Source organism: Ochotona curzoniae, unplaced genomic scaffold (genome assembly GCF_017591425.1).
Source record: "Ochotona curzoniae isolate NIBS_2020 unplaced genomic scaffold, NIBS_Ocur_1.0 contig_2688, whole genome shotgun sequence".
Lineage (NCBI taxonomy): Eukaryota > Metazoa > Chordata > Mammalia > Lagomorpha > Ochotonidae > Ochotona > Ochotona curzoniae.
In genome coordinates, this window is record NW_024465553.1 from 17,389,232 (window position 1) to 17,416,333 (window position 27,102).

The following is a 27,102-nucleotide window of genomic DNA, read 5'->3' on the forward strand; positions in this document are numbered from 1 at the left end:
CCATCACTTTTCCTGGTCACTTACAGTGTAAGGAGTTTCTGCCTGACTTCTCCCAAGAGGGGACCCTGGGGTAGGTATTTGAGGTCCACTTTCAGCTTCCTAGTGAGGTGGACCCTGGGAGGCAGTGGTGATGATGGGTCAAGGGGTTGCCTTCCTGCAACTTGCCTGGGAGAGCTGGCCTGAGTTTCCAGTTCCCAGCTTCAGCTATTGCTGGCATCCGGAGACTGAACCAGAGGACAGGCTTTCTTTCTCCAACAAATGAAGAAATAATATTTGCAGATCATTGGCCTTAAAAAAAAGTGGTTCTGCCACAGCCTGTTGGATCTCCTAGGTCCCTGACCCATACCCTGACTCAGGGAAGGGAGGTGGGTTTAGTGTAGAGGATGTGGTCTTCGTATCTGGAGCCTGGATTCACCCCTGACTCCTCTCCAGCCGACTTTCTGACTTCAGCAAGCTGTTTAGTCTCCCTGGAGCCTTGCTTTCCTAGTCTGCAAAATGGGGGATGAAGACAGGATAAGAAACCTAGTGACCATGGTCAGGGAGCATAGGTCTAGTCTCATGCTATAACTCCATCTTCTGTCAGTGGCCTTGCCTGTTCCTGCCACTTTCTGCTCTTCATGGTGTTCTCAGCCTGCAGCTCAGCAGCTTTCTGAGTATCCCAGAAAAACCACCTCTCTTTCTCCCTTCTGTTCCCACCCACCCCTAGGTACCCTGTCAGCCACATGCCTGCTCTGTAGCATACCCATCTGTCTTTCTCTCCGGGTCTCAAGATTTTCAGAGCTGAGCAGCACAATACAATGCAGGGGAGCAAAAATTCTTGAACTTCAATCTAACATTTCATAGTCTTAAAAAAAAATGCAGCTTTGCTAATTTATGTCCTTACTTGCTCTGTCCATTTGTCAGACTGTCACATGTTGGGTTTGGCATCTGCGGCGTCCTTGGGGGAAGAATGGGGGGGTTCCAGGAAAATGTGGCACCTCCTTATGTTTGTCCTTGTCATGTTACGACACAGTGCGGTTTGCAGTGTTTGGCTCCTTGGACTGCTCAGTTAGGTTGCCCAATGTTCACTGTAGAGTGGCCCTCCCAGCATGGAGAAATGCTTCAGAATAACTCCTGCAAAGAAACTGAGTTTGAAATCATAGGCATCAGCAGTCCTGAAAAAAACACAAGGCTGATGCTTCCTGCCATGGCTATCTCCAGGATGGCAGCAGCCGTGGTATAAGCAGCCGTGGTACAGCTGACCTGGCCTGGAGCAGGTAGCTAGCCTTGTGGTTAAGGTTACTGCCTTCCACCTCAGAGTGCCTGGGTTCAACTCCCAGCCTTATCTCCTTACTCCAGCTTCCTGCCAAAGCTGGGAGACAGCAGTGGTGGCTCAAACAATTGCATTTCTGTTACCCAAGCAGGAGGCCTGGATTGAGTCCCTGATTCCAAGCTTTGCCCTTGTCCAAGCTCCAGTATTTACGGGCATTCGGGCTGATGGGAACTGTTCTCTCCATCTGTGTGTCTGTCTGCCTGGCCTCACAAAGAAAGCAATAATAAATACAACCAAAATGTACCCGGTGCCTAAATGTTCCAGAAGACTCTAAATACAGACAACAAAGCTTGCCTCAAGTGTGTGACAAGCCCCAAGATGGCAGTGGATACTAGAATAAATTTATATTTATTAGAAAAAAACATTTTTCAAAGATTTATTGATTTGTATTAGAAAGGCAGATATACAGAGAGGAGGAGAGACAGAGAGGAAGATCTTCCTTCTGATGGTTCACTCCCCAAGCAGCCGCAACGGCTGGAGCTGAGACAATCCAAAACCAGGAGCCAGGAGCTTCTTCAGGGTCTCCCACATGGGTGCAGGGTCCCAAGGCGTTGGGCCATCCTCAACTGCTTTCCCAGGTCACAAGCAGGGAGTTGGATGGGAATTGGCACCCATATGGGATCCCGGCGCGTTCAAGGTGAAGATCTTAACCACTACACTATCACACTGGGTCCAAGAAAAACATTTTAGAACACCAACACCTTCAAGCTTGGCTATGCAGTGGGATGAAAGTATAGCTATTTCCCTTGGTCTTTGCAAGAACCCAGCTCAATAATAAAGAAACTTCTGGGAAGCTACTTAAGGCAGGCAGAACCAATAAAGGAGTTCCTGTATAAAAACAAATTTCGCCAAACAACTCTCCATGATGCAACCCCTGGAGTGAAAAGGAATGGGGCGTGGGGGTGGGGGGGAAACGGTCAAGTGATAGATGGCCCTGGGTGTGAAATGTCCTCACTGCAGTGCTCAGAGACAAGCCAGGGCCCCACAGTGTCAGGGGCTGCAGGTGGTCATGGAGTTGGTTTTACAAAGTGACACCTCTAAGGGGAAAGATGTCTCCAAGGAACAGGGTTTGCCGTAATTCTTAAGGCACTTGAGCTTCACTTGCTACCTTTTGATGAGGGGGCCCTCCAGCTGCCGGATGAGTGACTCTTTGCTCATTCGTGTTCATCTCATTCTACAGAAATCTCCTGGACCTACTCTGCCCTCTCACTACAGTTCTACATCCTTGGGCCCTTGGCTCCCTAGAAACTGGTGCCCACTGTTTTAGACTCACTGCCTCTGGTTGCAAATGAGAGCATGCGCATTGGTCTTTCCAGGTCTTACTCATGTGCGTAGTGGGCTTCCTGGAGCTAGGTGAGAACAAGCAAGCATAGCCCTCTAGGATCTGGTGGTGGGGCAAGGACTTGCACCTGCGCTCAGCTCCCTGGCCCTCTGATGACACCTGCCCATGTCCACCCCTGCAGCCTCCCCAGTGATTGAAAATGGCCAGCTGGAATGTCCCCTGGGGTATAAGAGGCTCAACCTCACTCACTGCCAAGGTAAGGAGAGCCAGCAGGGGAGGGGATGCAGGGGTGGTGGGACAGGGAGGTGCTGAGGCAGGAGCACCTGCCCCACAGACATCCTTCAGCTCCAGCTTTAGGATAAGGGGGTGGTAGGGACTGCATTCCAGGGGCCCCTCCCTCCACCCCTCAGCCCAGCCCTCCTGAGGCAATCCCCATGGAATGGGAGGAGTTTCCACTGCCACATGGGAGATCAAGTCGGCCTGGAAGGGCTGTTTCTGGCCAGGCACCTCCAGCCCCCCAGGCTGTGCTTCCACCTGCCTTGCCCCACAACCTGGGTGGAGGAGACAAAGATCAGGGGACTGGGGGTACCCAAGGGGGAGCATGAAACATGGCCTCATTTTCATCACCTACACAATGGGAACTTGGGGGTCTACTTAACAAAACTGTGAGAATTAAAATAAGGAGTCAGGTGTTGAAGACCCAGCACAGCATGTGGCATACAGTAGGCATATCATAGATGTTATCTCTTAATTATGACCATTAGTACTAGTCAGGTATTACATTAAGTTATTTGCCATTTTTAACCTTATTTTACCCTTTTTAAAAAAATTATTTATTTGAAAGGCAAAGTTAGAGGGAGAGAGAGAGCACACACATGCTAGCTTCTGTCTATTATTTCACTCAAATGGCCGCAACAGCCAGAGCCGGGCTTGTCTGAAACCAGGAGCCAGGAGCTTCCTCAGAGTCTCCCACATGGATTCAGAGGCCAAGGCACTTGGGTCATCCTTTGCTACTTTTCTCAGGCCATTAGCAGAGAGCTGGATAGGAAGTAGAACAATCAAGACTTAAACCTGCACCCAAATGGGATGCCAGCATCACAAGTGGTGGTTTTCTCCTCTGTGCCACGGTGTTAGCTCCCCGATAATGTTATCCTTCTAGCAACACACTCTGGTTACTATCATTATCCCAATTTTACAAATGAGAAAGCCAAGGCCCAGAGATGGGCCTCACCTTTAATCAACAGTGACTCTCTTCCTGTTGTTGTTTTATCTGGACCAAACATCTGAAGGTCTCGCCTGGCCCGGCCCCCATGCTAGGCCTCGGCGGGGTGAATGCCTGCTCATCTCCTCTAACCCTGCAGATGTCAACGAGTGCCTGGCCCTGGGCCTGTGCCAGGACTCGGAGTGTGTGAACACCAGGGGCAGCTACCTGTGCACCTGCAGACCCGGCCTCATGCTGGATCCGTCACGGAGCCGCTGTGTGTGTGAGTGCTGGTGGGGCCGGGATTGGGGATACCCTGGGCTGCAGTGGCCAGTGTCTGCTATTCAGCTTGGAGCCCGGCCCAGTGTCTCCTCCATGAAAGCAGGGCCCGTTCCTACTCATACTTTCTGATCCCTCCAGGTTTTGTCTCTCACAACCTTTTCTGTTCCATTTGTCACCCCACACACCCTGGGGGCTATGAAGTCCCACTTGTCGCCTCACACACCTTGGGGGATGCGAGGTGTGGCCAAGCTACAGCTCCTTCTTATAGCCTGGTCACAGGGCCTTCGGAGTGACTTTCCCTAAAGGGCTACCTCAACGTCGATGGCACCAATGTCTCCATCCCAGGGGCTTCCCACAGTCCCTGTCCTGGATGTGTCCTTATATCAACGGTTGTGGACATGTGCTGTGGCACTGCCTGTGTGTGTATGTGCACAGGTGCACCCTGGGCGGTGTGCCTCTAGAGATCTTTGTGGTTTCTGGCTGGGAGGGGCCCAGGCTGACACCGCAGCCCTGATGGGGCTTTCCATGGGCAGGACGGCCCAATCAGTGCTGAATCAAAACCAGCCCTAGCTGGTTTGTGGATAGCAGCAGCCCCAGGCCGGGTTGGGCACCTCCCCCCGCCTCTCTGCCCCTCTACCCCACCAACAGCTAGCTCAGCAGAGCTCCAAGCCAAGCCCTGGTACTACAGACTGCTTGGGATAGGTCTCGGAAGGCCATGGCCAGAAGAAGGACTCCAGTGCCACCCAGAGGGAGCGTCCAGGGGAAAGAGACAATAAGAGCCTTAGGGGGCAGGCAGCCAGGAAAACCAAGGTGCTTATGCAGAATATGGGCCCCAGAGGCAGGGCAGGTGGAAATCCAGGTGCCCACTGCCCTAGTGCAATCACCGCAACTTCATCTGACACACAGGGGGCTGAGGTCTGGAGAGGTCACGTGGCTCATGGTGCAGCAGGACGGGCACTTAGGGTGCCGAACCTTCCAAGGTCCTTGATTCTACAGCTTTTGTTGCTGTCCTCTCCACACCTGCTCTGTCCCCTTATGGTCCTCTCTCACCTTCTGTTGAGAAGGACCACAAGAAAAGTCTCTTGCTCTAACTTAGCACCCCACATGGGCTGATTTGAAGAAAACAGAGATGTAGGTAGCCCACGATGGTGGAGCCAGGGACGTCCACAGGCACGATGTGGCTCCTGCTGGGGTCTCCTTGTTGCACTCTCACCTAGCAGAAGGTACCGCTTGGCCAAGACAGAGAATTCCATGTATAACAAAGTCACTTCCAGGGGAAACTGCCAACCCCTCAATTCCAGTCATGAGCCAGTCACCTCCAAGAGACCCACCTCTCAAAGACCAGTCGCATTTGACTTTAAGGGTTGAGTTTCCAGCTAATCACATTTGAGGGACACATTCCAACCACAGAAAGGGGACAGCATAGCCCACAGTATTTCCCAAAAATCACTGATGCAGTGTTTGATTGATAAGTTGACCCAGTCAGACATCCAGCAACCCAATCAAGTTACTGAACATCAACCCCATGCAAGGTGGTGCCTGAATGACAGAGGTGACCATGACAGGGCCTCTGTCCTCCAACCTCCCCTTTGGACCTTCGGTGGTCACCTTGTCTCATGGTCCCAAGAAGGCTGCTAGTGACTGGGCACACTGCTCCCCACTCCACCCCAGGTACACACAGAACTTTTAGTCAACTCTTGGGAACCTGGAGACAGCGGATGTACCCTAATTTCCCACTCTCAGAGTCTCTGCAGAGGCAGGGGTGGTCAAGAGCCAGTACCATAAGGATGGGCCAGAGCATTTGCCTATAGCTGCCCCTCCCCCTACAGTTCTGGCAGGTAAATTTAGGACCTCCAGACTTCCAGATTCAGGTATGAGCCAGACCAACCAGAGTGCATGAGGCTGGCCACCCCTCCACCTTTTGTCCTCCCATGACACTGTCCCTTCCAGGAGTGGGCATTCATCCACTCTTGTCCACCCTGTCTCTTGCAGCGGACAAGGCTGTTTCCATGCATCAGGGACTGTGCTACCGGTCCCTGGGGCCTGGCACCTGCACGCTACCTCTGGCCCAGCGGATCACCAAGCAGATCTGCTGCTGCAGCCGAGTGGGCAAAGCTTGGGGTAGCCAGTGTGAGAAATGCCCCGTGCCTGGCACAGGTAACCTCTCGTTCTCATGTCAGCTCTGGCCCCTAGGGCTCTTCCTTGTTCCCTCCCCCAAGCCTGCCTGGGTACAGACCTCTTTCTCCCAACCTGGGGCTCGCATCCTTCCTGTTGCTACAGTGGCCATGACCTCTAGAGTGGGGTGGGGAGGGAGGGCTGTGACTCTGGCAGTAACCACCGTCTCTCAAGTTGTCTCCCTGCCACTGGCTTTGCAGAGGCCTTCCGGGAGATCTGCCCTGCCGGCCATGGCTACACCTACTCCAGCTCAGACATTCGCTTGTCCATGAGGAAGGCTGAGGAGGAGGAATTGGCCAGGCCCTCACGGGAGCAACAACAGAAGAGCAGCGATCCCCTGCCTGCAGCAGCAGAGAGACAGCCCCTCCGAGCATCCACTGACACTTGGCTTGAGGCTGCGACTGTCTCTATGTCTGACAAGGGTATTGGGGCTAGGGGAGCTGTCACAGGGAGGGGCTGCCTCTTCCTAAGGTTGCTGTACCTCAAAGAGGCCCAGGGTATTTCTTACAGATCACTGGGGTCCCGTCTCTGAATATTAGAAAAGGCAGCCTGAAACAGTAGCAACAGTATCACCCAGCCCTGGCCTGGCCCAGCAGAGGCCTCATCCTGTCCTCCCCCACACTAGGTCCAGAGGCACCCAGGAAGTCACTAGTGCAGGGGGAAGAGATCAGTAGCAACTCATGTCCCAGGTGCTCAGGCCAGTGTCACCCCGGCCCTACCATGACAGCCCTAAAGTGCTTGCAGGGATGCCCTAGGGAGTTTCAGGGTTTTTGACCCCAACCCTAGGCTTGGAGTTAGAGCACTTGCTCCCAGTGGGCATGGGGCAGGTGAGACACTGGGCTTGTGCCTCCCTTGGGAGGTGACCTGGAAAACCATGCAGAAGTCATCCCTAGATTGCTGGTCACACTGAGGGCAGGAAGCTGGGCCTAGATTAGGACCAGGAGGACTTTGGGATCACCAAAATTGCCCCAGAAATCAGACTAGACAATGAAGACAGAGTCCCTCATCATAGACACTGGTCAAGCCGGCAGTTGCCTTTATGACAGGAGCTGAAGGGCCCGATGTGGCTAGGAAACAGGAGAGGAGGGGCTGGGCTATGGAGCTGCTGGGTGAACTGGCCCTTGAGTGGCCAGAGGCTCCTTGCAGGCTTCCTTTCCCCAATGGGAGGCAGAGCACAGCTTCCTTCCTGCCTCCCGGACCTGGATTCTGTGCTGGCCAATTTCCAAGGAGGGGTGTGGCAGATGGCACCTGCCTGTCCCGCCCAGAGCTCATGCTCTCACTGTTCCCTTCCCAGATTCCTCTCTTGCTGTGGCTGGCCAGGTGAGTGAGTCCTCTCCGGGGGGAGCTGGGCTAGGGTGGCAGAGGAGAGCAGGAACTGGCCATCACTGAAGCCCCAGGACGCTGTCCCAGTGCAAAGGGAAACGAGAAAGATGAAGGCCAAGTTGGGCTTTACCAGAGAGATGACCAGGTGGGATCCCAAAATCCAGTGATCCCTAAGAAAGGAATGACACTGGGTCATGTTCACGGGGCAACTGGCATGCATGCACCTTCTGGGGCCTTCCAGAAAGGAAATAGGACCATGTACAATTAGTCCTAGCTGTTGCTTAAGCTTTGAGCATGGCAGACAGGATCTAGAGCTGGCTCCAGTTCCTTCCGACTCTGGCACGTTTTGAACTAGGTTAACTGAAACTTTTATCTGAGTGGTTCAAGGGGAAGTTGTGGATAACCTCAAATCACTTCACTCCTTTCCCTGGGCCCAGGATACCCTACTGTTAAGAGTTAGGCGTCCTTCTAGAACATTCCAGAAGAGTAGATATGCTGCTTCCTTTACCAGTCTATCAACCCCACCCTGTTCCCTACCTCCTGACCTGCATGCCTGGCTGAACCCTTGCTTTTATGGGCTGCTCTTCCCTTGGGATGCCACATTGTCCTCCCATACCATGGTTCTCACCCCATATTCCTGCAGATCCAACCATACCCTGACATCACAGCCTTCTGCTTCCTTGCTACTCAGCTGCTTCTGTCCACAGCTGTGGGGAGGGCCAGCAGGTGTGGCTGTAGGTCCTGGCTTCACCACAGTGGCGTTGTGGCCCTAACGGCTGAATGTCAATTGCCCTGAGACATGCTGACCATGGCATTAATATCCTGCTGGCTGGGAGTCTCTTTTGGGCCAGACCCTGGCACAGCGCACTGCCTAGTTCATTTCATCAGCGGGACTGATGCCCTAGCTAAGGAAGGACCCAGTATGGAGGAGGTGGCAGTACAAGGAGGGGGAGTAACAGGATAAGCTAGTTGAGGAGACAGATTAAGACTAGGTGCAGTGTCCTGGATGAACATCCAGCATATGGTAAGTACTCATCAAATACCTGGAATGAACAAAAAAAGCAAAAGAGCAAGTTGGATGGGACGTCCTGGTGAGGGGTGAGTGGGTCACCAGGAGACATGACCTTCTGTTTCCATACAGGCCCCAACCAGGGTTGCCCACCTACCTGCTTGGGTCCCAGGTGAGTGTTTGGTGTCTCCCACAGGGAAAAAATGAGGGGCATGAGGAGGTAGGACTTACACCTGGTAGCCAAGTGAGCTGGTTGCTGGGGCTCAAATCAGGGGAGACATGAATGATATGGCTTGAGATGGTGCCACTGAACATTCCATGACACAGGCCGAAGGGGAAGCCTAGGCTGAGGCCTGGAGTGTGTTGGTTCCAGAACGCTTCCCTCGGGGGACTTTTCCTGCCTCCATGCATAGCCTTGGGGACCACAGGGCTGCCTTCCTGCTCTCTGCCCCTATACACTGGGCACCCACCCCTGACTGGCTTCCTCTCCAAGCCCCTGAGGCAGCGTTAGCTGTGGCACAAGTCAGTAAGACTGTCTGCAAACATAAGACAATGCAAGCAGAAGTGAAGACCAGCTCACCTGAGACTCTTGGCTGGTTCTTCCAGCCTCAGTCTTTCTTACCTGTGAAATGTGTGTGCCAGAAGACCTTTTCGAGCTCCCTGATTCCCTGACTGTGTAGGGAGCCCAGATGCATTTCAGGAGGCCCAAAGGGGTGACCCAACCTGAGCTCTACCCCTGTTCCACTCATAGCCACTGACCTGTCTGGTCTGTCCCCTGCAGAGGATGTCACCGGCAGACCAGCACCACCTCTACCCAGACAGGAGATTGCAGAGACCCTGAAAGTGGAACACATGACACCTTCTGTTGGTGTGCCGGTGACTCTGAGCCCCCCAGGTAACTGCAGGCAGCCCTTGGGGGCTCCGTGCTCCCTATCCTATGAGACTGTTGACCAGTTGGTGCCAGAGCCCCGGGGCACAAGTAGAGTCCCTCTTGCCTCCACAGTGTCTGGTGACCCCCATGCAGGAGACTCAGTGGCCGTGGTAGCAGGAGCTCATCCTTCTAAGAGCACAGTGCCCCAGCGGAAAGGGGAGCCCTAGTGAGGGCACTGACAAGGCCAGGGAGGCAGAAGGCGTGATTTTCCCAGGAGAAAGATGGATTTTCAGGAAGCCATGCGGTTTTGGGAAGCCACACAGTTCTTAAGATTGTTTTTCATCCTGAGTCTGCGCTGCTGTCCCTCTGGCCAGCTCCGGGGGTGGCTGTGGGGGAGACCCCTGGCAGATGCACCTGGCTCTGGAATGTGGCGTCCTCAAAGGCTCATTGTGTAGAAACTGAGAAGCCGGGCTACCGCCCCTGCCCCATGCTGACTGCCCCACCGTGCATGGGTCTCTTGCGTGCGCTGTTCTAGGGTTCTGCTGCTCTCAGAACCTCATGGGCCGAGTGGGAGGCCAGGAAGGGTCTGGCTTTCTTCTAGTGAAAAGGAGGCCCCTGCAGCCTGAGGAAATGGTGGATTCCAAGAGCAAAAGTGGGAGAAAGATGGGAGCATGTCTTCCCTGATCACCTGCTACCCTCTTCCCTCCTTCGTGGTGCAGCCTGCTGGGCTGGGTGGGCTGGGCTGGGCTGGGCTGGCCTGGACTGGGTTGGCCTGGACTAAAGCCTTTGGCAAGAGGAATGAGCTGCAGTTCCCTAGCCCCCACAGCTCTCGTCCACTCTACACTCAGCACTAGGCTTTGCTTTGCCCTGTCTCCTGCAGGCATTGACCGATGTGCTACCGGGGCAGCCAACATCTGTGGCCCAGGAACCTGTGTGAACCTCCCAGATGGATACAAATGTGTCTGCAGCCCTGGCTACCGGCTGCACCCCAGCCAGGCCTACTGCACAGGTATTCTCTCTGGTCACCCTGGGCCTGCTGTGTGCCTGGTGTAGATGGAGCCAGGGTAGCAGTCCAGGCAGCAGAAGGCCCAAGCTGTGTTGTAGTTGTCAGTGAGTTGTAAGGAGCACAGTCCTTAGGGACAACCTTGACCTTTAAGGGAAGACTCTCCTCTATGGGTGCCATTCTGTGAGTCTCCAGGACCTGAGGAATGGGAATATACCCCAAGTATAGCCCACCAGCGTTTGGCAGCCCTCCTCCCACTCCTCCACCTGGATGGTTTGCTGCCTGCAGAGTAGGCCCAGGTCTGCCCCAGCTATAAATGGGCTGTCCCTGGGGAAGCTCTGGAACCAGGATAAATCAAGAGTGGACATCATTCCCCACCCCCAATAGTTTTATACAAGGGAGACACCTCCACTATGGTCTTGAAGGAGAGGAAAGGTAGTCAGGGGGCCACTGGGGCAGGGGACAGTCACCCAGCCCCCACTGCCAACTCCCCCTAACTTGGCTTCTGCCTCCCTCTGGTCAGATGACAACGAGTGTCTGAGAGACCCCTGTGCAGGAAAAGGGCGCTGCGTCAACAGCGTGGGCTCCTATGCCTGCTTCTGCTACCCTGGCTACACATTGGCCACCTCAGGGGTGCTGCCAGAGTGCCAAGGTAAGCCACGTCCACCATGATCCCAAGAGAGGGATGGGAGGCAGCATCTTGGCTGGGCCCCACGCCTTGGGGAGGGTGGGAGAGCATCAGGCATTCCTGGTCCACAGTAGATTCAACCTGGGAGAAGGCTGAACCTGCACCCCAATATACAGGAAGGACAGGAGTCCATAAAGCAGTTGTGCTTGCTCAAGGACCTAAGGGATTATGAGATGAGAGGGGATCGAGGGTGAGGCTGGAAATTGGGACCAAAAGCAGGGGCCCGCACTCTGAGTGACAAGAGTTGCTTCCATCAGGTGAGAGGGTGAAGTGGGAGAGGAAGGTGACACATGACATGTCTGTGCCTTTGAGGGAGGGACATAGACACTGGCAGCTTAGGGACAGCTGCACGGCTTTGAGCTTTCCTCTAGGAGACCCTCACTTGGTGACCTTGCATCCAGTCCGGTGCAACCCATTTAGGAATCAGAACCTCCCACAGAGTTCTTTCATGAATGAGTTCATGGAGACGAGGACACAGCACTTGCCAAGAAGTGCCTTTGTCACCAGCCAGCAGGAAATCCTTCTTCACCTTGACCTTGGGAGTGTCACTGCCTCCTGTTAGGGCTCTCATCTCTGTGGTCATTTTCAGGATGCTGGGTATCCTCCCATTGCTGGGATCACCTCAGGTCTGTTTTGCCACCCAGGGCTCTTATGGTGATGGAGATGGGGTTGGCAGAAAAGATGACATTAATCTTGTGGAAGAGGAGGACACTCAAGTGGCAGGCCCGTGTGAGCCAGGCACTGTGTTGAGTTCTGAGGACACTGTGACCAAGGAGGCAGGGATGGGGATGCTGTGGGTTTCAGGAAGCAGCAGGCGCCATGGTGGGGAATTCAGGAGGAATATTTCCTGCTTGAACTGGAACAGAACAGTCCCAGCATCCACCCAAGAAGCTTAGAGGAGCAAGCCCTCTGTGGGACAAGCCATCCCCATTTTATAGTTTAGCAAACTGAGGTTCAGAACGTCAGACTGAAATACCAGGACCCACATGCCTACTCAAGGCTGAGCTGGGAACAGAATCCAAGTCACTTCAGCTCCTAGACATGATCTGCTTCCAACCACACATTCCCCTGCATGCAATATTACACACCACAGTGGTGCATGAATGGAAATGGAGGGAACTGTGGGTGTCTAGGTAACAGTGGGTCATTTCTGGAGAGACCAGGACAATGAGCAGGCCTGGCAGGCTCTGGCCATAGTGATGAGGTCAGTGTGCCCAGAACACAGAGGAGTTGAGGCCAGTTCGGAAGTGCCTTGAGTGCCAGGCTAAAGTGCTTGGATGCTGTCCCGCAGCAGCAGCCAGAAGAGGTTGTAAGCAGAAGGGCAGCGATGTGATCCGCTGGCCTTCAGGGAAGTGATTCAGGCAGCAGTGCTCAGAGCAGACTGGAGGAGCCCTGGGAGTGGGGGAGGGGAGCAGGTGCCAGGCAGCTGCTGTCCCTTCCAGCAGCCTACAGGGGCCAGAGGCAGCAGCCCCAGGAGCTGGCCCAGGGCAAGCAGTGGCTGCTATAGGGAATGGTGTCACCGGCACTGGCCCAGATAAGACTTCTACCCTGTGCCAGCCAATGTGTCCGGCTGTCTTTACCAGCCCCAACAGCTGGGACTAAGGAGGTGGGGCTCAAGGTTGACTGTAAGCATTTCTCCCAGTGGGGCTTGGCTGCCACTCGAGATTTGTCATCCAAGATCACATACACCTCCTTAATGTTGCCATCTCTTGCAGTGGTATTTCCATGGATTTCATTTATATTTAATGTCAACTATAAGAACTCATAAGTTACTTCATACAAAAATAATTCATCTAAACCATTTCCATATTGGGTGTTTAGGTCAATACTTAAAATATGTACTTTCCTGGCAAGGATCAGTGCATTGGCCCCTGGATGTCAAACTCCTCTGTGAGCTGCTGGCTCCTGTCTTTTGCTCCAGCTATGGGAGCCATTTGGCTTTGTGGCTTTGCATGGGTCCCTTACATATTCTAGATCCTTGACTAGGTTTAGATACTGTGGTTTAGATACTGTTCCATTCATTCTCGGTGTGTTCACCTGATTCACATGCCTTTCTTTGAACAGCAGTCCTTCATTGTAATGTGTTTACATTCATAGTCCTGTCTCATTGCTTATGGCTTGAGGACCTTGTTGAAGAAGTCTGACCCTACCCCCCAAAGATGTTCTCCTATGCATTTTTTAAAAGACTCATTTATTTCTTTGAAAGACAGTTAGAGACAAAATTGTCCACTCACTAATTCACTCCGCAAATGGCTGTTGTGGCCAGGCTGAAACCAGGAAAGGAGAGGGCAGTATCACTGAGAGTTGAGGAGGGGGCCAAGGCTCTTTGAAGCTCCTGTGTGGTCAAGGCCAGGAGATGTGCAGGAGGCAGCAATGAGAGGTAATGCCAAGTGCTGACCGATCGCACCTGCAGTCTGAGCAGCTTGGATCGTCCAGGGCAGATTCAGTGCCAGAAGCATAGTAACAACTGACATCCTTTTATATAAAATATATAATATTCACCCACTGAATCCTCACAAGGATTCCTTGAGATGTTTGAACACGTGCTAGGGGCAGGAGGTACAAAGCTGAGATCTCCATGAACGTGACCATGGGCAGGGTCTGGGAAGTGGCCTTGCACTCCTAGAGTTGATGCACCAAACTAGCCCTAAAAGCTGTGGAGGAATCAGATACCGTTATGATAAGGAAAGAGATTCCAGGCAGAGGCATTTGTGGGAACAAAGGCTTGAGGCTGCTTCTAGGGGATTCTGCTATGGCCAATGCCAGAACAAGAAGCACAGGCCAATGAACAAACACAGCAAGTCTGGGGCTGAGTGGCACAGGCTTGGTGAGCTAGACTGGGGAGAGCAAGGGCCCCCAGGAGCAGAAACAGAGGAGGGGCATGGTCATGAGCTGGTTGCAGAGCCGCCATGGAGCACTGGCATACCCTAGGACAGTGATGTGAGCTACACCTTGCAGCTCTATAGCTGCCTAACATGTGAGCTCTCTCTGCTTTACTCCTAACTTTAAGGAAGGCCCAGAAGAGGGGCCAGCATTGTGTTGTACTGGGTTAAGCTGCAGATTGCAATGCCAGTATCCTCTACAGATATTGGTTCAAGTTCCAACTGCTTCTCTTCCAATCCAGCTCCCTAGTAATGGCCTAGGAAAGCAGCAGAAAATGGCCCAAGTGCTAGGATCCCTACACCCTTGAGGGAGACTGGGATGAAGCTCCTGGCTCTTGGCTTTAACCTGGCCCAGCCCTGGCCACGTAGGCCATTTGGGGAGTAAACCAGTGGATGGAAGACTTTTGTCTTTCAACTGTCTCTCTATAATTCTACCTTTCAAATAAAAATAAACAAATACATATATATATATTTAAAAGCAGCAGCTGTAGCAGCAGGCCTGAAGAGCTGTTATAGCTGACCCAAGGGAATTGTGTTGGTGTTGGGACATGATTGGGGACCTTGTTGACCTCTTCCAATTATGCTGAGTGGACTGCCACCCAGCCCCAGTAGCAGCCCTCCCATCAGGCTGAAGAAGCAGCCTCAAGGGCCTCCATGTACTCTAAGAGTTGCTGCCCTGAGAGAAAGGAATGTAGGATTAGTAGGAACCTGTGCTAGATCAGTCTCGGACCCAGTGCAAGAACCCCTCCAATCCACTTGAAGCTCTAACAAGGAGCCATCCCTTCCCCAGGCCCAGCATCTCTAGGGATGCCCGCAGGGCCCCTCTAGGGCTGCCTGAGGCTCAGGACTTGCCTGTGTCTTCACAGATGTGGATGAGTGTGAGCAGCCAGGAGTGTGCAGTGGAGGGCAGTGCACCAACACAGAGGGCTCCTACCACTGTACATGTGACCAGGGTTATGTCATGGTGAGGAAGGGCCACTGCCAAGGTAAGGAGTGGGAACAAGGTGGGCAGCCTGCTGGCTCCTTTCCAATATACCGTCCACCCCTTGCCCTCTGCTCCCCTCCGCGCCCAGCCCCTTGAAGCTGAGCCACCCTGATGACAGGGGCATGTCTGCTCGTTTTTGAGTCCTCGCATCCTTTCAGCTTCCTGTCTGCCTCCTATGGTAGCTGTGTAGACAGCTGAATCTCCTTGACTCCCCAGGAATGTGTCTACAGGATACCTCCATTTCTACTTGGGTGGCCTAGGAAGTGTGCATCTGTCTGAGAATCACAGCCTTGCTAAAGCTTGTTAGGCTGCGGGCTGCACCACGTTCTTAGGCCACCAGGCATGGACACCCATAAGCTCCCAGGCAATGCTGGTTGTGTGAACGAGAGATTCCTGGGCCCAGCCAGAGGGTGGCTGGCTGCTTGCTGAGTGGTCTCCTCCCAGGCTTTCTGCAGTGGAGTTTGCCCCCATCACACCAGGAAAAGGGAGAGAATGTGACACAACTGCCATCTGCTGGGTGATGGGACTGCGTACCAGGCAGTGCCCATTCATACTGCGTTGGGTAGAAAAGCAAAAGTGCAGGAAAACATGAAAAACTCAAGTCATCCTGACCACTTTAGGTTAAGGGCACAGGCTCCTGTGCAAACAGGCCTTGGGTTTGGCTTCAAGCTTGTGTCTGGAAATGGAAACCACCAGGCCCATGGCAGAGGCTCGTGTGGCGATGCAGAGGTTCTTCGCCCTGGCCCCACAATGTGAAGGTGACCATCAGAGACACACCCTCAACCCCCATCTACTTTCTGGCTTGTCCCCTTCCCTCCCAGAGGTAGAGGTCTGAGAGATCACAGCGAGTTCCTGGCCCGGGGCAGGCACTGTGATTCTGCTGAAAGCATGAACTATGGAGCCGCCACATGGCTCCAGGTTTCCATCAGTAACCGCTGGCCCAGCCCGGCACCCTGGGAGCCAGTCCACTTCCTCTCCCTCTTTCTTCTGTCTCCAAAGAAACCACTCTGTCTGCTGAAACCCCAAGTGTCTGGTGGAAGGCTGAGCAGTCTGGGCAGCAGCCCCGGCCACAGTCTTGGCGACATCTCCATCGTGCCAGGACTCTGACTTCCCACGATCAGAGAGTGGGTGTGGACTGCCCTTAGACCCCACCCACACCCGAGGGCGCAGAGCTTCTGGGCCCTGGCAGAGTGCCGGCCCCAGCCCCAGCTCCAGCCCATACTCCCACTGAGCACAGCTGTGCTGCCTTAACACGCCAAAGCACAGCCCCAGTTAGGGAGTGCCAGGACTCTTCCTCCGACGTCCAGAGAGTAGGTAGATGGGCCTGCTGCTCCATGGATGCCTTTGGGGTCTCTTCAGCAGCTTCATGCCAAGAGGACGATCAGTAAGGCTTTAGACACCTCATTGTATTATTCATCCCAGCCAACATCTGTTGAGTGCCTAGCCATGGGCTGGGAACACAGCAGTAAGTAGGATACCTGCTGTCCCCCACCCAACAGAGCATCCAAACTCACCAAAGCACACCCTAACATCAAAGTTAGGAGAGGCCATCGGGTCTAGGGCCTCAGATGCCTTTAGGTCCACCTCCCTTATCAGAGGGCCTGGCTTTGGGTCCAAGCCCCACCTCAATCCCAGCTCCCTGTTACTACCCCCTGAGAGGCAGCAGGGGATGATCATTTTAGGCATGGGATCCCTGCCCCTTGGGTGGGAGACTTGGATTGAATTTCCCACTTGTGCTTTCCACCTGACCCAGCCCCAGACACTGAGGGTATTTAGAAAGTGTACCAGTGGGTGGATTCTCTCTTTTCAAATGTATTATATAATAAATACATACATATTTTTTACAGAAAAATGAAAATCAAACCCTATATACTAGGCAAAATGACTAGCACCAGTCTGGGCCCTGAGGTTTAGGGTCAGGATCTGCTGCTGGCTGTTTCAGCCAAGCCTGTGTCTGGATCCTCTGGCCTGGCTTGGCAAATGACTCTCTTGTGTCCACTCCTGCACAGGGATTTATTTCCTGGCTCAGCTGCAGGCTGGAGATGCTGCTTGGGTCTTTTGCTCTCACTCACCTGCTGCTAACAGATGGCTTCACCTGTGGCCAGGGTCATCACTGGCCTGGATCTAAGGATGGAGCCAGCAGGAGTGGGCCAGGATGGTTTGGGTTCTGCTCCATCAACACACAGGCCCAGTCTTAACCCAGCTTGGGTCTCATCAAGGCCTTCACAGGTCTTTCATGGGTCAGCTGGAGAGTCTCTGATGCTGGTATCCTCCCTGAAGAACCAGATCAAAGTGTAGCCAATTCCCTGGAAGGAAGAAGCCATCTGGAGGATGGCACACAGTTCAATAGCATCATTCATAAATCACACACGCCTTGTCCATTCGTGGCTCATTGGCCAGCACTAGTCTCACAGCCCCACCTGACTACAAGGGACCAGGAGGCAGATGCCTACCATGGCCCAGAGCATGGAAGGCTGGCACACTACCTGACCAGTATTAGTGGGCAACCCATGTCTCCCGAAGGTGCAGTATGTCATTGTCACCTGTCGAGCTGGTGCCCAGCTTCATCCCTCCTAGCTGATTTCTTTGAATCTCAGCAGAGTGGAAGCTCTCTCTTGCTCCTGGCTGGAAAGAGGGTCTGACCCCTTGCCCAGCAGAGAAGCCCTGACAGCTTCAACCCTTGAGGCCACCCTCAGCTTCAGGGCTAGGCTGGGTGCTCATCCTCGTCTCTGGTGTAGAGCAGCACATCTCTTCTGCCCACCCATAGGGTGATCATCAGGGCCATGGGCAATAACCTAACTGGCCTTGGTACTAGGTACATCCAATCCCAGTAGTGGTCACTGCTTGCAGAGGATCAGGAGTTGACCCAGAGCAAGGCAAAGCCCATCTCCTTGGGCTCTCTGAGTCTCCCACAGCTAGTGGTGACCACAGCCTCTTGCACCCAATCAGGGAGTCTCCCTTTTTCTCTCCAGGACAGTGGGTGGGCGGTAGAGCTGGGAACATGGTGAGACTCACTTTTTCCTACTCCTCATCTGTATACAAACTGACTGTTTCTTCAGCCAAGGGCAGGGTCCAGGGTGTGCATGGTCATCACCTGGTCCCCCTGGGGCTGGGGCTTCCTGGCACAACTGTGGGAGGGGCCGTTGTTTTGCAGATGTTGACGAATGCCATCACCCGGGCACCTGCCCCCATGGGAGATGCATCAACTCTCCTGGCTCCTACACCTGCCAGGCCTGCGAAGAGGGGTACCGAGGCCAGAGTGGCAGCTGTGTAGGTGAGGACTGCCTACTAGGGTGCAGCAGTGGGGGAACCTCTGGGTGAGGCCACACACAGGGAGGAAAATGAGGGAAGAGGGAGGTGGCTGTGTACTCCAGCAGGGTTCCTGGAGGAAACATGGCATGAAGTGGGTGGTGCTGCCGGTCCCAGGGCTCTATCCTCTGAGTCAGTGAGTCAGAGCCAGGGGCTGCCTCTACTGCTTGGCCACATCCGCTCTCCAGCTGGCGCCTAAGGTCACAGAAGCTTATGTGGCCAGATCCTTTGGGGTGGGTGAGGAGCCCTTTCAGGATGAGACTGACCCCAGTGGTGAGGGTAGGCAGCCAGTATTTCTGCAGTCCTGGGGCTGTGGGGACGTGTGTCTTCTGCTTGTCACAGCAGCATACAAACAGCCTTCACTGAGCAGTGTGTGCCTCCTCCCCCAGGCCCCCTCCTCCAGGCATCAAGAGAGGCAGGAGGGGCGTTCTCTTGGGCCCCCACAGGAAGAGAGCCCTGGCTGCAGGATGCTGGGAGGGACTGACGAGTGAATAGATTCTTTGAGCCCCTGCAGAGGGCAGCTGTTTCCCAGGCCCTAGGGACAACCACAGCCATCCAGCACAGCTTGGCTGCACTCCACACTGCCCTCCCACCTGCTGAGGCTGGGTGTCAGGCTAGAAACGCACATTGTTTGGTTGGCAGGTAGGAGGCCAGTGGGGGATCAGGTCCACACTGAGGTGTTAGGAGTCTCTTTCCAAGTGCTCCCAGATGGCCAAACTAGCCCCAGGGCTAAAGGGCCTCATTCCCCTTTCTGGAACATGGGCAGCAGGGTTGCTCTGTGTTACTGGACAAAGATAAAGTAGGCACAAAGGGAAAGGGCATGCTGCCCTGCCTGGGTTGGTGGAACGAGGAGCATGACCTGGTGGCCTCCCCAGGATGGAAGCTGAGACATACCAAGCCAGCCTGTCATCTTGAACTTATGTCCTGCAGATGTGAACGAGTGTCTGACCCCCGGGGTGTGTGCCCATGGAAAGTGCATCAACCTAGAAGGTTCTTTCAGATGCTCCTGTGAGCAGGGCTATGAGCTCACCTCTGATGGGAAAGGCTGCCAAGGTATAAGGATGCCAACTCAACCTACAGGCCCATCTTCTCGGCACACACCCCAGCCAGCCCCATCCATCCCTGGTCTTGTATTCCCAGTCACACTGACCCAAACACTTCCCTTGCTGAGACCCCATCCTTCCCTACATCCTTGCATGTTCCTTGGCTTCTGGCTGTCCTGGCATATCTGTCTTCATGGCCTGTTTCAGATGTGGATGAATGTGCCAACCGAGCCTCATGCCCCATGGGTCTCTGCCTCAATACCCAGGGCTCTTTCACCTGCTCGGCCTGTGAGAGTGGGTTCTGGGTAAATGAAGACCACACTGCCTGTGAAGGTATGCCCAGGGAGGATGGAGCAAGGCTGGGTGCAGGGGAGGGGGCACAAAGAGCCATAGGCCTTCTTATCCACCTGTAAGAATTCTGCCTGCCCCTCAGCTTTGGTTCCAGCTATGCCAAGAACCCAAAATGCCCAAGTGGAAAGCCCAGGGCAAGCTGCTTCTGCAGCATTCTGGGGGCACAGCAGGGAGTCCAGTGGCTGGGAATTGGCCTGGATGGAGGGGGAGACTCACCAAAGCCTCAGCCAGGGCCTGCCCTTCACCCAGAAGTTTGGTAAAGCCCTCCCAGTTCCTGCAGTGATGAGCCTTCTGTCTGCCCAGATCTGGATGAGTGCACCTTCCCAGGAGTGTGCCCCACTGGAGTCTGCACCAACACCGTGGGCTCCTTCTCCTGCAAGAACTGTGATGGGGGCTACCAACCCAGCCCACTGGGCCACACCTGCATAGGTCAGAGTCCCTCTCCCCTACCAGGGCTGGTGGGAAACAGGGCGCTAACCTTTCACTCTTAGAGAAGGGAACGAGTCCTTCCGTCCACCCAGGGTGCCAGATTGGGAAGCAGGGGTGGAGTGGGTGGATGATCTGGTCTCATTCCTGCCTGGGTACAGGAACCAGAGGAGTGGCTGCAGATCTGGGTGAGGTGGGTCACAGGCTGCCACACCACTGAGGGGCCATAGTCCACACGCAGCTTTGTGGGTCTGGCCTTGGATCTGGGTGAGCAGACTCTGGAGAGGCCTCGGACTGGGCTAATAAGCTCCCCCACTGCCCCTTCCCAGAGGCTGTTGGGTCCCACGCAGTCTGTAGGCTGCCTTTCAGAGTTGTCATTCTGTTACCTTCTCAAGTTCTCTGGGTTTGTGTGTTCTCCTTGGTTTCTCTGCAAATCCCAAACCTGTCTCGATGTGACATGGTCAGCAGGGCTCCTGGCCAGCCTCTGTCGAGACTCCTGGGCTTGGTGTGGGCAGAGCTGGAGAAACCCAGCTCCCCTGGACCCTGCCCCAGAAAACTGCAGCCACTAGCTGCCTTCCTTCCTCTGCAACATGGTCCCGCAGATGTGGATGAGTGCGAAGACCCCCAGAACAGCTGCATTGGTGGTGAGTGCAGGAACACAGCTGGCTCCTACCAGTGCCTGTGTCCCGAGGGCTTCCAGCTGGCCAATGGCACTATGTGTGAGGGTGAGTAGCACAGCCCTCCCCAACTGGGGGTCGGATGAGGGTGGGGTGGGGGAGACAGCGATGGTGCAGGAACACACACCTGAGATACTCCCTGCCCGCCATCTCTTGGCAGACATGGATGAGTGTCGAAGGGAGGAGCATTGCGCACCTCATGGCGAGTGTCTCAACAGCCCTGGGTCCTTCTTCTGTCTCTGTGCACCCGGCTTCTCCAGCGTGAAGGGAGGCACCAGCTGCCAGGGTGAGGAGCCTGAGTGGATGTATCCAGCGGCCATGTCCAGCGGCCCCCAGTGGAGGCCATGTTTAGAGTTAATGCTCATGCTAGTCCTGAAATAGAATGCTCATGGCCCCACACAGGGATGAGAAAATGGGCGGCAGGAAGTGCAGAGGAATCTAGTGGGTTGGGAAGGAACTTGAGGGTCTTTCCCTGGGAAGGGGATCCTTGCCATACTCCCTGTGCTGCCCAGTTCCCAGGCCCCTGCCTCTAGCCCAGCCTCTGGTTTCCAGACTTTTCCTGTCCGAAGCCACTCCACAGCCCTCTTGTGGGCCATGGGACCCTCTGACGGCCATCCCTGTTCTAGATGTGGATGAGTGTGCAAGCTCAGACCCATGTCCGAGGGGACACTGTGTCAACACTGAGGGTTCTTTCCACTGCCTGTGTGACCCTGGCTTCCAGCTCTCTGCAGACAGCAAGGAGTGTGTGGGTAAGGGCCCCAGGACCCTCCCCCGCCTGGTCCTCAACTCCCTGAGAAGCAAGAGCTGCCCACAGAAGGCTCCTCCAGTGTGTGGGGGGGAGTGCATTTGAAGAGGTTCCACAGGCTCAGGGATGGGCTCAAGATGGGATGAGGATGAGAAGATGATGACAGTCATGCACATTGGTCTAGTTTTAAAGGGCAAATCGATTCAAGATTTACTAGCCGCCTGCTGCATTTGCTGCCTTTTGCTGGGACAGAGAGACATTTATAGGCCATCTTGAACAAGGCGGATATGACGATGACTATGTTGCCATAGAGAAAGCCTCCTAGAAAGACATAGACACAGCACCTGTGGTGGAGGCTGGAGCAGGGGGAAGGGGAGGAATTTTCAGAAGATTAGCAGCTCAGGGCTTCCTGCATAGCATGCAGTTCTCTTCCTAGATGCCCAAGCCTGTTGGGTCAGGGGACTTATCCTAAACTTGGTGTGCTGCAGTTGCGCTGAATATGGTCATGTGGACCAGACAAGGACCCTGGAGGTTGTGGGACATGACCTTGGAGTGCTAGTGGGCATCAGGTAGAGCAGTGACCTGGCCACCTTTCTCCATTCCTCTTGGCTCTGAGGACAGATATCGATGAGTGTGAGGAGCGCAATGGAGAGCTGGTATGTGGGACCGGGAAGTGTGAGAACAGCCCTGGCTCCTTCCACTGTGTCCTGGGCTGCCAGCCGGGCTTCCACAGGGCCCCCACTGGAGACTGCATTGGTGAGTCAGAGACCAGGGGATGACGCCTGCTTTCCAGCCCCTGAGGATGCTGCCAGTGTGACTGTGTGAAGTCGGTGCCCCTTGCATCTGCAGAGCTAATACCCAAATGCAAGAGGAGGGTTACAGTGTTCATTGCTCTGGGTCTAGAGGTGGCAGCTAGGGAAAGTATGGGGTTCTCATGCCTGTTCTGTCCTGCAGACATAGACGAGTGTGCCAACGACACCCTGTGTGGAAGCCATGGCTTCTGTGACAACACAGATGGCTCCTTCCGTTGCCTCTGCGACCAGGGGTTCGAGACCTCACCCTTGGGCTGGGACTGTGTAGGTGAGAAGCCTGTGGGCTACCCCATGTCTGGCCCAGAGCAGCCCTCCCCCAACCCTTGGGAATCCTTAACACCCCATATTCCAGTCTGTCCTGAGTGGGGATCTCAAGGCTTCACAGCAGCTCCCCATGGCATGGGCGAGGGGCAGCTGGGGAGCAAGCCCAGGAAGGAGGGTAGCCCTCTGTCTGGAGAACATGCCCAGGGGTAGCTATTTTGCTGGCTCCAGTTTTGTGGACCCCTTCTTTGTCATGCCTCTCTTTCACTCCCAGGCCCTGTGTGATGCCTGCCCTCTTCCTGCTAACTCATCCCCACTCTTACTTCTTCCCCTAAGACTGCACCTGTTTCTTTTGGAGAGCTTGGGGAGGGCTCCCCTGGCCCCTCTCACCCTGAGCCTGGCCTCTCACTTGGCAGATGTGAATGAGTGTGAGCTCATGTTGGCCGTGTGTGGGGATGCGCTCTGCGAGAATGTGGAGGGCTCCTTCCTGTGTCTCTGTGCTAGCGACCTGGAAGAGTATGACGCCCAGGAGGGGCGCTGCCGCCTGCGGGGTCCTGCAGGTGAGTTCCCAGGAGACTCTAGGGTGTGGAGCTTATCTACTTGCTGGAACCTCTGGCCGTGGCAGGGTCAACGAGGGGCTGGAAACTAGGGTGACATGGGAAGGTGTGGGCCAGGGAAGGAGCAAGGTGGGCTGTGAGTCTGAAGAGGGCTGAGGGGTCATCTTCTCCAGCTAATAGGGCTGTGTCAGTCCTAGAGAAAGCTCAGACATCCATCTGATATCTGGAAGTCCCCTAGCCAAGGGAGGGTCTGAACTGTGCTGAGCTGGGCTCACCCTCCTGGCCGGACCTAATCCTAGGGCTGGGCTAGGACCTGGGCCAGGGGACCTTCACTGCTGAGACAAAGGGGGCCCTGGAACAGAAGGTAGGAGGGGCTAGCGTATACATGGGAATAGAGGTCAGCCTGTACACCCTGGACCTGGGGCCCTTCCACCACAGCAGGGGTGGGAGGAGGGGACTTAGACAGGGAGGGGGCAGCTGCCTGGGGAGATGAGAATACTTCTCCTCCCTGAGGAGCAACTGTGTGGCTGTGGTGAGTCAGGAAGCTTCTCTCAGCTGGTCGCTTCCTCTGAGAAAGTTAGAGGATGATAGTAACACCCAATTCCTAAGGTTGCTCAGAGTCCTGAGTGAGGGAAGCTGGGTGGAAGTGTGTTATCTACAACAGTGCTGTTTACTGTTCATTGGAAGGGACCCATTCCAGGGCTGAAGCAATACCCCAGAGGGTGGCAGGCAGAACATAACCAGGGATACCTGTCCTTGCAGGTCAGAACATTCCTGAGGCTCCCACAGGGCACCAGCCGGTGGGCCCCATGCGTGCCGAGTGCTACTCCGGACAGGTTGGCCAGCCAGCTTGCTCCAGCCGCCTGGGCCAGAACACCACCCAGGCGGAATGCTGCTGCACCCAGGGCATGGGTTGGGGAGACACCTGTGATCCCTGCCCATCTGAGGACTCAGGTGAGGCCAGCTCTGCAGGGGACACTGATAGAAGCTGGGGGTCAGGTGGGGAGTGAAGGGGACATGGTGCCCTTCCCTCCCTGAGCCGGGACACCTCTTTGCACAGTGGAGTTCAGTGAGCTGTGCCCCAGTGGCAGAGGCTACATCCCTGTGGAAGAGGCCTGGATGTTTGGGCAGACCATGTACTCAGGTAACTCCCCTCCCACTCCTGCCACACACCACTCTACCGACTCAGCCCAACTTGGCCTTCCAGGAGGTTCTGGGAAGGTTCTGCATCCAGCCACGCCCTCAGGTCACTTCCTGCAGAGTTTTATTTACCCATTAAAAGAAAAAGATTCATTTATCAATTTCAAAAGCAAAGTGACAAAGAGAGACCTTCTGCCCACTAGTTCACTCCTTAAATGTCTGCAACATCCAGAACTGAGCCAAGCCAAAGCCAGGAGCCAGGAACTCTATCTGGGTCTCCCACATGGATGGCAAAGAACCCAAGCACTTCTCCGCTGCCTTCCCAGGCACGTTAGCAGGGAGTTGGACCAGAAGTGGAGCAGCCAGGACTCCACCTGGCTCTCTGAGATGGTGTGCTGGCATCATACGCAGCAGCTTTAACCTGCTGCACTACAAGCCAATCCCCTCTGACTGCAGGGCCCCCGGCGTGTCCCCACGATGCTCAACTCTGTCTCATGCTACCCTGCAGGGAGAAACTACATTGTCCTGCCCAGCCCTCACCCCCAGCCTCGTCTAAGCCTAGACAGAGCAGGGAGCACCTCCAGACAGAAACTCCAGGCGGTCCCCACTTACCGAGGCAAAGCCCACATGCCTACTGGCAGTGATGTCAGGTAGTATGGGCTCCTGAGAACCCTGGGCCCAAAGCCAGACTTGAAATGGACACAGCAAACCCAGAGTGGCTTTCCTTGAGTGCCTGATGAAGCCCAAGTGGCAGAACTGGGACTGCCACCCTGCTTCGCAGCTCTCCTCATTGCACCTCACCCTGACACTACCTCTACAGATGCCAATGAGTGTGCGATGTTTGGACCTGCTCTCTGTCCCCACGGCCGCTGTCTCAACACCGTACCTGGCTACATCTGCCTGTGTGATCCTGGCTACCACTATGACGCTACCCACAGGAAGTGCCAGGGTGAGGATGTCCGCTACCCCTCTCTCCCCAACCTGCCATGACTACCCTGGGCCACCAGCAGGTACCTCAGGAGGGGCCTCTGGCCTGGGCCCCTTGTTATGATCATCATGGTTGGTGCCAGGGAAAAAGCCCTTCCCTGGTGAGACGGGGATCCACAGCCAGGCTGCCCTGGTATGGCCCACACCCTGCAGTGTGCCTCCCTCCCAGATCACGATGAGTGCCAGGACATGGCCTGTGAGGATGGTGAGTGTGTGAACACAGAAGGCTCCTTCCACTGCTTCTGCAACCCGCCCCTCACCTTGGACCTAAGCGGCCAGCGCTGTGTCAACAGCTCTGGCAACCTAGGTAAGTGGTCAGGTGGAGGAGGGCATGCCCCAGCCCAGGCTGGGCTGGGTTGGGCTGGGCTGGGCTGGGCTGAGGGGTAGAGTGCTCACTGTACCCACAGAGGACCTCCCTGACCATGACATCCACACGGACATCTGCTGGAAGAGAGTCACTCATGACGTATGCAGTGAGCCCCTACGCGGGCGCCACACCACCTATACTGAGTGCTGTTGCCAGGATGGCGAGGCCTGGAGCAGACAGTGCGCCCTGTGCCCACCCAGGAGCTCTGGTGTGTGGGGAGGAACACCCTGCCTGGGGGGGGGGTGTAAGACAAGGGCAAAGCAGTGCCCCTCCCTTTCATCTGTGTGGGTGGACAAGGAGAGGATTGCCCCCTATCCTGTACCCACATGCCCCCTCTTGCAGGCTTTGGGGAAACAGGGGCTGCAACTAAGCCCCATGTCTTCCTCCTTCTTGGCAGAGGTCTACGCGCAGCTGTGCAACGTGGCCAGGATTGAGGCAGAGCGGGAGGCTGGGGTCCACTTCCGGCCAGGCTACGAGTACAGCCCTGGCCCTGATGACCTGCACTATGGCCTCTATGGCCCGGACGGAGCCCCCTTCTACAACTACTTGGGCCCTGAGGACACCATCCCTGAGCTGCCCTTTCCCAACGCTGCCAGCCCCTCAGGGGACCGCACTCCAATTCCGGAATCTCCTCTGCAGCCCTCAGAGCTCCAGCCCCGCTATGTGGCCAGTCAGCCAGGTCTGTGTGGCTGCAAAGGTTGGGGAGAGGTAGATGCTGAAGCTGTTCCCTTCCATCTCCCCCATTTATCACTCATGCCACCAGTGGGAGCTTGGGGAAGGTGTAAGGAAGGGGGAAAGACAAACCATGCCAGGTGTGTCTGCTTTGGGGGCCCTCGGACATGGCTCTTTGAGACGAACTAGCTCGGGGACACTGAGAGGCTCTGGGTGCTACCCCACCTCCACCTCCGGAAGCCTCGCCTTGGGAGGTGAGAAGGAAAGCAGGTGTGGATATTCTGGGCCTGCTCCTCTCCCTAACACCATTCAGATGCAGAATAACCTGTCCCATAGAGACCCACCCCCCACACACAGCAACTTTGGGGAGCCAGGATTCCTGGCGACAGGAGAGGTCCATGGGGGTGACTCAGTGACTGGGACAATTCTAGCCCTTGGACCCTGGGTTCTTGTGAGGAAGTACAGCCTGGCTCCTGTGCCCACCTGGCTCCTGTGCAATGGGCACAAGAGCCTCCGCAGATGCAGGCACCTTGTCAGACATCAGGCCCATGCTGCCAGGGAGGGGCAGGGGTCCCCTCAGGGATGGGAGGTGCTCAGAAAGAGGGCCAGGCAGATCTGGTAGAAGCTTTGCTTAGTGTTGAGGGAGGTCCCTCTGCCTCCCAACATAAAAACAATGCAAAGCTTTAGACAAAAGTCCCCGTCCCCATCAACCACAGAGAAATGGCCAACCAATGTGGAGACT

General features: G+C 55.1%; 1 protein-coding gene across 1 annotated transcript in view; it reads left to right on the forward strand.

Annotated features, from left to right (window-relative positions):
• LTBP2 (latent transforming growth factor beta binding protein 2) overlaps positions 1 to 27,102 on the forward strand; it is a 76,883-nt gene that overhangs the window by 48,754 nt on the left and 1,027 nt on the right. Inside the window, exons 9-34 of the mRNA XM_040975288.1 lie at positions 2,776 to 2,850; positions 3,956 to 4,078; positions 6,070 to 6,234; positions 6,453 to 6,674; positions 7,547 to 7,572; positions 8,717 to 8,756; positions 9,366 to 9,479; positions 10,336 to 10,464; positions 10,982 to 11,110; positions 14,895 to 15,014; positions 18,168 to 18,287; positions 19,253 to 19,375; positions 19,573 to 19,698; positions 20,020 to 20,145; positions 20,745 to 20,867; positions 20,980 to 21,105; positions 21,446 to 21,568; positions 22,186 to 22,320; positions 22,519 to 22,644; positions 23,054 to 23,197; positions 23,957 to 24,148; positions 24,255 to 24,338; positions 25,155 to 25,283; positions 25,491 to 25,628; positions 25,729 to 25,896; positions 26,086 to 26,367. Of these exons, the coding sequence (XP_040831222.1) occupies positions 2,776 to 2,850; positions 3,956 to 4,078; positions 6,070 to 6,234; positions 6,453 to 6,674; positions 7,547 to 7,572; positions 8,717 to 8,756; positions 9,366 to 9,479; positions 10,336 to 10,464; positions 10,982 to 11,110; positions 14,895 to 15,014; positions 18,168 to 18,287; positions 19,253 to 19,375; positions 19,573 to 19,698; positions 20,020 to 20,145; positions 20,745 to 20,867; positions 20,980 to 21,105; positions 21,446 to 21,568; positions 22,186 to 22,320; positions 22,519 to 22,644; positions 23,054 to 23,197; positions 23,957 to 24,148; positions 24,255 to 24,338; positions 25,155 to 25,283; positions 25,491 to 25,628; positions 25,729 to 25,896; positions 26,086 to 26,367 (3,408 nt within the window). The remainder of the gene's footprint in view (positions 1 to 2,775; positions 2,851 to 3,955; positions 4,079 to 6,069; positions 6,235 to 6,452; positions 6,675 to 7,546; positions 7,573 to 8,716; positions 8,757 to 9,365; positions 9,480 to 10,335; positions 10,465 to 10,981; positions 11,111 to 14,894; positions 15,015 to 18,167; positions 18,288 to 19,252; positions 19,376 to 19,572; positions 19,699 to 20,019; positions 20,146 to 20,744; positions 20,868 to 20,979; positions 21,106 to 21,445; positions 21,569 to 22,185; positions 22,321 to 22,518; positions 22,645 to 23,053; positions 23,198 to 23,956; positions 24,149 to 24,254; positions 24,339 to 25,154; positions 25,284 to 25,490; positions 25,629 to 25,728; positions 25,897 to 26,085; positions 26,368 to 27,102) is intronic.